Source organism: Ornithodoros turicata, chromosome 6 (genome assembly GCF_037126465.1).
Source record: "Ornithodoros turicata isolate Travis chromosome 6, ASM3712646v1, whole genome shotgun sequence".
NCBI classification, from domain to species: Eukaryota; Metazoa; Arthropoda; class Arachnida; order Ixodida; family Argasidae; genus Ornithodoros; species Ornithodoros turicata.
Window position 1 is genome coordinate 62,209,929 of NC_088206.1, and position 10,158 is coordinate 62,220,086.

General features: G+C 45.3%; 1 protein-coding gene across 2 annotated transcripts in view; it reads left to right on the forward strand.

The window, feature by feature from the left end:
* The window catches only part of LOC135398137 (tenascin-like), a 56,679-nt gene extending 47,007 nt beyond the window's left edge, over window positions 1–9,672 (forward strand). The window contains exons 2-11 of one of the 2 annotated variants that reach the window (XM_064629566.1): window positions 2,411–2,527; window positions 2,587–2,730; window positions 3,543–3,671; window positions 3,742–3,885; window positions 3,951–4,032; window positions 4,394–4,503; window positions 4,625–4,753; window positions 5,460–5,580; window positions 7,009–7,083; window positions 7,630–9,672. In XM_064629566.1, the coding sequence (XP_064485636.1) occupies window positions 2,411–2,527; window positions 2,587–2,730; window positions 3,543–3,671; window positions 3,742–3,885; window positions 3,951–4,032; window positions 4,394–4,503; window positions 4,625–4,753; window positions 5,460–5,580; window positions 7,009–7,083; window positions 7,630–7,636 (1,058 nt within the window). In that variant the 3' untranslated portion in view covers window positions 7,637–9,672. The remainder of the gene's footprint in view (window positions 1–2,410; window positions 2,528–2,586; window positions 2,731–3,542; window positions 3,672–3,741; window positions 3,886–3,950; window positions 4,033–4,393; window positions 4,504–4,624; window positions 4,754–5,459; window positions 5,581–7,008; window positions 7,084–7,629) is intronic. The other variant, XM_064629565.1, reaches the window with a different exon arrangement.
* The last annotated feature ends 486 nt before the right edge of the window (window positions 9,673–10,158 follow it).

Genomic DNA, 10,158 nt, shown 5'->3' on the forward strand with positions numbered 1-10,158 from the left:
TAATTTGGTTTTTATTAAACAAAAATATCAAATTCTGCTTCAAAACACTTTTCAGTACAAGCGTTTTCTCGCTTGGCTTTTTAACCTCTTTTTAAAGAAAGGATTCGAAAGATTCGAGATTGGTGGCTTCGCAGAACCTACCTCGGATTCGGAATCGTCCCACCTCTCCTAGTGTCTAAGATTATTGCACAAGTTTGCGATAAATCGCTGTTTGATGTGAGCATTGTGAAGTCCAGAGCATGAAGGCTCTGTCTTTTATTAAGTCGCGACATTGCGACGCACACATTGACGCAAAAAAGAAGACTGTGAAATGGGGGATATGTTTATTAAGAAGGAGAAAGAAAGGGGGGGGATGACATATGGGGCTGGACGCGGCACGGGGCATGGTCAGTTGGAGAAGGGTAAGTGAAATGGAGCTGGACGGAATATGAGTCACGAAATTCTTGTACAATGTTGAAACGTAAAAATTCATTTGTGTGTGTGTGTGTGTTGTCTCTGTGGACCTTACACTCGCAAGTCATGGCTCTTTATCAGGTGCTTTTGCCAGCGATGTGCATGAACAAATGCCGTACATAAACAATGTTTAGAGGCTGGGACGTTTCCCACACTTTTATTCGTTCGCTTCTTAAGTTTTTCCTTCTTTTTTTTTTTCTTGTTGTTCATTTGTTTACGTATGGGGGACTAGTATTTCGTCCAGCTCCAGTTCGCTTACCCTTCGCTTCAGCTGGCGATGTCCGGTGCAGCGTCTAGCTCGTGGGCCGCGAACAGCCCCCCCCCCCCCCCCCCCCACTCATGTCATCACCATTTCCTTTTCCTTCGCAATACGCATATACCCCCGTTCCACAGTCTTCTTTTTACGTCTCTGTGTGTGTCGCAATGTTGTGCTCTGGACTTCACAAATTATCATTACCTCACATCATACAGCGGTTTATCGCAAACTTGTGCAATAATCTGAAACACATTAGTAGCAAAACAGACACGTTGCGAGGTTGTCGCGAAGATTGCCTCAGACTTTGCTGTTTGTCGAGTCTGTTTCCACACGTGTTGACAACAAGCGACAGCACGTCAATATCCTGCCACCCCTCGAAAGAACATGGGTCAGACCCGGTACCGATTGCGATGTTCGCCGCCAGTCGGGCGCTTATCGGAGCGAAGTCACGGTAACGGGAGACTGGTTGGAAGTTACGAGCACTGTACATGCTCTAGTGCAACACCACCTAGAAGAGGAGGCCTCTCCAATATCCCCTCGCCCTCAGCGATAAGTCAGCCTACTCGGATGGTTTCCCTCCAATGAAGCGCGTGTCGTCTGCTTCGCCGGACACCGCTTTCGTGAATTGGCCGACGCCCGTCCCAGTAGGATGACGTTACGCGGAGCTGCGCTGGCCTTCTGTCTAGGTGACGTTGTCCAGTGGCGGTAACTCCCATCGAAAACGAGAGTGCTTCTCATCTGAACCGTACAGGGAAGAGTAACCACGATAACGCAACACCGTGCACATCTGCTCAGTCCTTCGCAGCCAAAGCCCGTATGTAGGATTTGTGTATTCCACCGGGCGAATACTCGAGCGGAAGATGTGAAAAACGTCGCAGCTTTCTGTTGGCACGTAAGCGCGAGCGCTCAACCAACACCACCTACTGCGATTCACCGTTCTGCGAATTCAAGAACGCGCTAATGATTGCAGCCCACCTTCAACCTGCAGACCTAAATATTTAGACAAAAAAAATGCAAGACGCTTTCCAGAAAATCAGTTTTGAGAACGATTGAGACCGTTTTGTGCTTTATTTCCAAGTTTTCCCATTTAGTACGCGTGGACGTTGAATCACATCTCGCAGACGACGGTGGTTCTTCTCTATGGCTACAACCGCTGAAAGCACGTTCGTGATTGGCCACGGCCGTTGAAAACGCGATCCGGATTGGCTGAATCTTAATTTTACGTCACGTCGACGAGCGCACAGGCTTTCTGTATCAAGGTGGCGTTGGCTCAACGCCACCACATTTGCGTACGCTGGTAAACCGAACATATTCCGTAGCAGACGACAGGAAAACACGTATGCACGGTGTCGCCAGCTAAGTGGGCAGAACGCCACTCCCGATAATCGGGTACAGTATGAATGTTCAACGAAACACGCGTCGGAATTTGTATATCCTGGACAGCTTCTTGTTTTTTCTTCCACCAGAATGTTCCACGGGGATATCGGTCGTGTGGATACACGGTATTGGTCGGGACGACAAAGACGATCTCTGCAAGAAGCATGGAATGCGCATATACCCACAGATCACGCCTACAAATTGTGCTATCTAATCTAGCAAATTTAATTGCGGGTGATCGCACAGCACGAACTCTGTAAATGCAAGTTCACCAGCTGTACCCTTTCCCACCTTGACCAACTATTCTTGCGATGCTCCTTACAGACCAGTCCTGCTCTCAAGACGATGATTGCGCTGTCCACCCAAATACCTTCTGCAGCAAGGGCAAGGAATGCATTTGCCTGGCCAGATACAGCCGCACCTATCCGCCTTGCAACGAAGGTACGTATCAAGCAGCCGTGCTCCCTGGAAGACGCTTTAAAAATAACGTGTGCTCGCAGGGATTGAGCTAGGAGATAGCTGTTCGCGGCATGAGAACTGCGAAGTGAACGATAACAATTCGTACTGCCACCAATCTATCTGCCGCTGCAAGCCTTCGTTTCACAGGGAGATGCTAATGGACAATGCCACCCGCTGCAGACCAGGTAACGACACGTCCAAGGTAGTCTTGCCAGCCTTAGCGTCGTATTCTCGCTCCGCCCTCGGGGACCCCTAAAGCCAAGGACGTTTCAAAGGGCCCCCTTCTCTTATTGCTTCAATCACGCAAGTGCGGAGCGAGAATACTGAGGAAAGGAAGCCCCCTTGAAGGCGCACTGGGCTCAAGGGATCCACGGCTGGGGATGGAGCGGGAATACCGAGGAAAGAGTGGGCATCTTGAAGGCGCACTGGGTTCTAAGGATCCACGGCCGGGGATGGGGCGGGGATACCGAGGAAAGCGTGGGCCCCTTGAAAGCGCACTAGGATCTAGGGATTCCTGAAGGCGGAGCGATAATACGGCGGTTAGACTATGACGAAAGAAAGAGAGGACTCCGACTTAACGTAACAAATAACAACTTTAAGCAGACGTTTCGCGTGTCATACGACGGGCATCATCAGTGCAAGACTGAGCGGGAGAGCCAACAACCAGTCGCTACTTAAGGATATGACAGTATTGTTCGGGAAGGGCGGGAAGGGCCTTCCCGAACAATACTGTCGTCTCCTTAAGTAGCGACTGGTTGTTGGCTCTCCCGCTCAGTCTTGCACTGATGATGTCCGTCGTATGACAGGCGAAACGTCTGCTTAAAGTTATTTGTTACGTTAAGTCGGAGTCCTCTCTTTCTTTCGTTATGTCATCTCCCGGCTTTTGGAGTATTTTCGCGGCTAGACTATGGGTGTTACAAAAGCGTAACCTGGAGTGGAGATTGCTGAGAGGTCAACCTCTTCACGTACGAGCTAACGAATGTCAACTTCCCAACAGGACCCGAGTTCCAAGACTCATGTTACATCGCCGAGGACTGTGGAGGCCCGAATTTCACGTGCGCAGCAGGCAGGTGTCGCTGCCAAGCAGGATTCTACAAGGATTACGGCACATCGGAATGCAGACAGCGTAAGCGGCGTCGCCACACAATTACGACAAGCGACCCTGTTCAAGCGTTGGCAAACTGCATTTTTTGCAGAGCGTTATCTGGGACAAGACTGCGAGAAAGACATCGACTGTGCAAGTGTTGTCAACAATTCGTACTGCAGCCATGAACGTTGCGACTGCAAGAACGGCTATATCCGTACCAACCTGGATGGCATCGGGGAAGTTTGCGAAATCGGTAGACGAAACACTTCTACCAATAAAATGTGCCCAGCATTTTTTATTATTATTTTTTTATTACAGACAGGGGAGGAAGAGGAGCGCTCAAAATTCTGTTCGCTTTAATGCTTCCAGTCGTCATCTGCGCCTTTGTCTACTTGTACAGGTCAGTGCGCAAACCGTACACACAGAACCTATAGTTCAGTCACACAGCTTGCAGTAGAACCTGCTCTGAACGATCTGCTAGTTTATTAACAGTGCGTTGCCCAACGCAAAATACGGTCGTGCCTCGTTAATACGGACAGTTTTTGTCACCAACAGACACTGTCCATAAAGAGAATCGTCCATGTTATCGGATATTACAGAAAAACAAAATAATTTTACTCTGGAAGGGAAACAGTTAGTGTATTCGCGACCATATCGTTATAAGCGGGTTTTCAAAAGCTGCGTAACAGACGCCAAGTTATGCTGCAACGCACTGTTACATACTTTTCATGTTCGGCCCCTGCGCTCCGTATATTTTGCAGAAACCGTAAAGTAGGTCAAGTCAACAAGAACCAAAGTGCTGAAGAAGATCATGCAGTTTCACCACCACCACCTCCAGGTTTCGCACCGGGAATAGAAATAGGCATAAAAGGTGAGTACGAATCAACAAGCACGCTCACATGCAATAACGCCAATGGCACGGCAAATGTAGAAATAAAAAGATATGGTTGCAGCTAGCGTACTAGCACTTATCGTCAACCGTTGCATTTAAGATGCGCACGAACGCACAAGAGCTATCATCGAGGAGGAAGATGCGCATCAAGCACACAAGATTCAGAAAGCAGGACCTCTTTTGTCATTCGACAAAAGCGAGGACGATGACGTCTTCTTCGCGCTGCCATGCACGTATTCAATTGAATATTATCGTGTAAGACTAGTGTCCAAGTTGGACAAATGGACAATGTGACAACTAAACAACGCCTGTCTCAAAGTGACGACGGGGACGATTTGCCCTATAAGGATTCCGTGACGATGACGATGATGATAATAGCGATGCCGATTGCCTGCGTTCACCACCGTGACGATGTGACCATTGATAATCGATGTAGACTTGCTGTCACTGGGCAGCTGGAAACGGGTGTCAGCAAAAGTGGTTTTACATGCATTTTTCTTGTGCTTACGCCCGTGCAAGTGATCCTCTTCGGCGATACTGCGTATAGAGATAGGGTAGCGACACCGCATTTTGCACTGCCCTTCTATCGTTCAGTATCGCTATAAACGGGATTCTGCAGCGGCGGATCGAATTCGACGTCTTACATAGGCGAAACAGCGCAAACTATTTTCCTTGCATGTTATAACAAACATTCACGTGATAATGTGAAACAAATCCGACAAAGGTAAAAAGGGAACAGTCCTGAGCCCATTTGCATTCATAGTCCTGAATTCTGCACTGTACTCTTGTTGAAGCGTTTCTTCCCAAGATTTGTGAATTTGAAATGTTTTGCGCGTGTATTATCAAGGAACATTTCAGAGACTTAGCTGTACAAGAGTCAGTTTATGGTGACACAGGTATTTCAGATTTGGTGTAACGTGATCCTCTGTATGCAGCACCATCCGAAAGCACGCCACTGACACCGATGTCGTCCGACATTATTGGTGCCCCTGCGGACAGCGGTAGTCTTGCATCGGACAAGAGCAGACAGCTTCCTCAGTGTTCCACCACCATTGTGTAAGTCAACTCACTGCGCTCTCTTCCAGTTAAACCCGATTCCGCCCGATTGTTCCCTCCCGAATCAGTGTAGGACAAATTCGGGTTAAACCCGATTTCTAATAATGTACCACGTGCACGATTTAGTAGTAATCTGTGCACACGTGATAAAAATATGATCTGAGTTAAACAATAAACTATGCAAAGCACATTTAATGTTACATCATGTGCTGTTTGTGACTATAAATCGCGAGGAACGCATGTTTGACCAATATGTGCACCTCAAACTAGGGGCCGCTTGGTGGACAGAAAGAAACAAAGTAACCCGATAACCAACCGATTGTATCAATAGCGCCCGATTCCACCCCGCCCTGAATCCAGGAAAGGCATTTAACCCGAAAACGCCACCCTAACTATACTCTGTCGAGCATCGTTATAGCCAATTTACTTTCCCAACTCTGTTAAAGCGACACTACGGATTAATAGAAAAAAAAAAAAAGTGAGAGAAAGTATTTATTTTATTTCATATTATAAATCAACCACGCCCAAAGAATCAGCACGCAAAATATGAACGTCGTCAGTGAACATTACGCGCTTCCATGAATTTTCGAAAGAACCAGCAAAACTTAGTTTCGGATTCTCCAAGAGTAGGTGACGTCAGAGCGAGCCCTGTCGTCAGTCTCCTAGCAACAGCACGTGTCTCCGCTCTCCCGTTGGAAGACTGCCACCAACTGTGGTGCATGAAGAGATGGAAACTTGGAGCAATGTTGCCATTCCCATGGGGAGATTCGGGCGCCGATGACGTCACACTTCTCGAAACTAGAAATCAATCTTATGATACTTCCGCCTCGCATAGAGAAACAATGCTTTGAGAGAACACAGTGTGAAACATGGAGATAGTAATGACATGCTTGGTTTTTGTTTTTATCCGTATTCTTTCTTCAAGCTCAATCCTATAAACCGCTCCTTGATAATGTTAAACCATGTGTAGCAGCACCACACCATTGACATTTTTGCTCTGTCGCAAACATTGATGCGGTTACATTTTCCTAATCTCACTAATGTTCATACCTGTTGTTACCCACTATGTATTATGTGCATTTTTTGTCTAATATTTAGTATCAATGCATTTTTATTATGTTACGTTTCAATGCGCACCAATCAGAAAGCCGCACAGGCTTTTTTTGTGCACCATCGCAAAATTGTTATAATTGAAATTAGTATTACAAATTTGGTAGCATTCTGAAGACATGAGATTTAGTCCATGCTGGCACTTTACAAGGGTCGTGACATTTTTATGTTGAAGCCCAAGCGACACTGTTGTAACTACACACCTAAAAAAAATTTTAACTTCAGCAATCAAACGTGACAAACCAAGTGGTTTCATATTACATGCGTGCGTCTTGTATTCTGTTACTCGTCAGGTAATGAGTTTGTCCTGCCTTTCAGCCAAAACAAATACCTGACCGGCACACACGTTGTGGGAGAGAACGACAGAGACCAGAATAATCACTGGCGGACAAGGTAAGATTCCTCTCAAAGAATGCGACTGTCTCGAGAAGGGCTGCATAACACTTGACGATCCGTTTCACATCCGTCTGAAAGTGCGTGCAGCACTTTCATCAAAATACGCCTTCCACGATGACAATTAGTATAGATGGGTTGCACCGGCCCCAAAGAAAGAGGGAAAAGAAGCATGCGTATAGGCAGAGTGCGCCGGCCCTAAAGAAAGAGGGAAAAAGCACTAGGAAAGCTATGGTGTGACGTCACGTGCAACCCATGTATATGAGACGATGCAAAATACGCCGCACAGCTTTCTCGATATGGCTGGAAACACTGGGTATGTCAATGCAAGCCGCCATCATCATCATCATCATCAATGCTGCGGATGTACTCAAATTCATTCGGCTTGCTGCTGCCTTTCCTGCAGCAAGCCCATACATGTGCTAAAAATTCAGGAATTACCGTGTGCACTCTGTGCCATAAATGTTTGCACATACTGACACGCATCGACGCAAAAATCTTTAGAGGACACTGATCGTGCGATTTCAATGCTTGCAACAATTTCAGAGTATGAAACCACGCTGAGAAGAGAGAGTTGAACAGACTTCCATTGTCAGCACACACCGCATCACCCATTGTGATGGATGTTGCAAGTGCCGCAAAGCCGTCGACATACTTTACCGGTCAACAACCCCGAGCTGCACTGCTACCAGACCACGCAGCACAAGAGGAGTATTGACATGGCACACTGTGAAAAAAAGAATATCTGTACATGCACCTTGTGCAATACCTTACTGGATAGCAAAACTTCCTGCTTAGTGCCTCAGGCTTGTGTTTGTGTGCATGCACTCCACTTCAACTAGAAGTGCATTCTCGTGTACATAGCGTTCCTCTGTGCTTACATGCATTAATGCAGCACACATATTTTTCTCCCAAGTGTGCGTCTTCAGACATGACTCATTATTATCATCTGTCCTCCACTATGCGAAGAAACATGAATCAGCAGGTATTTGCTTTTTGTGTAGGACGACTTCACAATGTGGCTTTTGATATTGCAGTATTGTACAATTAGTGCAAGAAATGTGCTGCACCCAGTAGAACTTCAAAGGAGTAGATAGTTACGAAGCATTTATGCCCTACCTAACGGCAAAGGTCACAGAGAGAGAGTCACATAGTAGACCTGGAGCTTCCAAATGTAACCATACGTTCAGCTTTAAATGTGTTCAGCAAAAAAAAGAGTTTGGATCAACAATGTTAACAAAGTGACCATAAGTATACCTGTGATCTCCATACCATTACTGAAACATACTCAAAACCAATAAACAGGCTCATCCTTGTTCTTTTTTTCACAAATACCACAATATTTCAGAGAGTGTCTTACAGTTTTCATAAACCTATGTAATAATATGAAGCCTACCCAATCACACTGCAAAAACAACTCTCATCCCCAGGCTCTAAGTTGTGTGGTGGCGCTCACGTACACATATGCAATCAAAATCGTGAGCAGACATAGAATATATGTATAGATATATATATATTACTTTTTTCACGGTCGGTGAATGCCTATAGCTTTCGATTGTTTTTGTTACCAATGTTCATAGACATCATGTGAGATATATTTTTGAAGGACTGTTAGATATCGATCTCAGAAAGTCCACCGCGATGAGGCTTCAGCACGCGACAAATGTTAGTATTACATTGTGTAAATATGCTTACTCATGCCCTAGCTAGAAGGTCATGCTACATATTTTGTTCACGGTACAGTGGAGACCATTTATAGTCATCCTGCGTACAGTAATGCACTAGGTACTGTAAACTTTTTCTGGAGATCAGTCTCACCTGTACTGGATTTAATATATCTCTGTAGTGGATGCAGTAAACACTTTACTGCATAAAGTGTGGTTGCAAGTCTTGAGAGCAGACCTTATCTCCCGAAGCTAATATAAGGCATCTATTCAGACTCAAGCATTTAAATTGAATGTAACTCAACATTGCCGCGTGTTACCCAGTATTACGCCGACCTAACACCGACGCACACACACCACTGTCATAAGGTACCCTTACCCTTAACAGGGGGAAGCTTCTGCATAACGACAGCACCAAAGCATAGTCAAGTGGTGTTGCTAACGTGCTTGTGGTGGGTTATCTTCAAGTTTGTCAATTCTATGTGTCTGATTTCGTGAATGTATCGTGTTTACTGGGCGGAGATTCCTCGTGGTAAAATAGCAGTAAATCCCCCCCCCCCCTCCCGACACTTTTGTCAGTTTGACTATAAACGGCCCTCACTGCATCTGCTGTTTGGTTTCAAACCATGTAGTCCAGGCTGTTATTGCTTTCACCTGTAGAAGCACCTGAAGGTTGTTCATTACTGCCGTTTTGTCCTGATGCGGCATACTACGTACGATTCAGAAGCCGTGCTTACGAGAAATTATGACTGATCGCAAGATTTTGGGTCCACAATATTATGTGACATAGAAAGAGACAAATGAAGTGATGTTTTTCTATGGTACCTTATGAAAATGCAGTCATGTACATTGATTATACTGTTCAAAACTGAAAGTTTACAAATGAAAAGAAACAAAAAAAATGTGTAGAAAAATAAAAACAGAAAAATGTGCAGTTGTAGCCTGCATTCATCACGGACAAACATGTGAGTATACTCGTCAAAAAACACCTAGACACCCATTAAAAATTTGAGCTTGTTTTATTACAGCAGATAATGGTATGCAAGTGCACGCCTGGCAGCAGAGAATGCACAAGTAAAATTCTGCACAAAAGTTGATTAGCACACGTCAGTCCTGTCGTCACCACATTGTATTTGGCTACTGATGAGCGCAGTACAAGAACTCACATCATAGTTCATAGTGCCAATACAAGTACCATGCAATACACAGTGGGCAAAAAGGACATAAAGAAATAATATAACAGGTTGTGTGCACAGATTGCTCGTGCTATATCCTGTTATGTTATTAGACAGGATGTTTTTAATCGGAAACAGATTTTTTGTAAAAAGGAAAGCTACTATGATGGCTAGATGGCTAATTACCTAATATTAATTAGCTGTTGAACTAGGGACTTTTCAGGCAAAATTGAGGT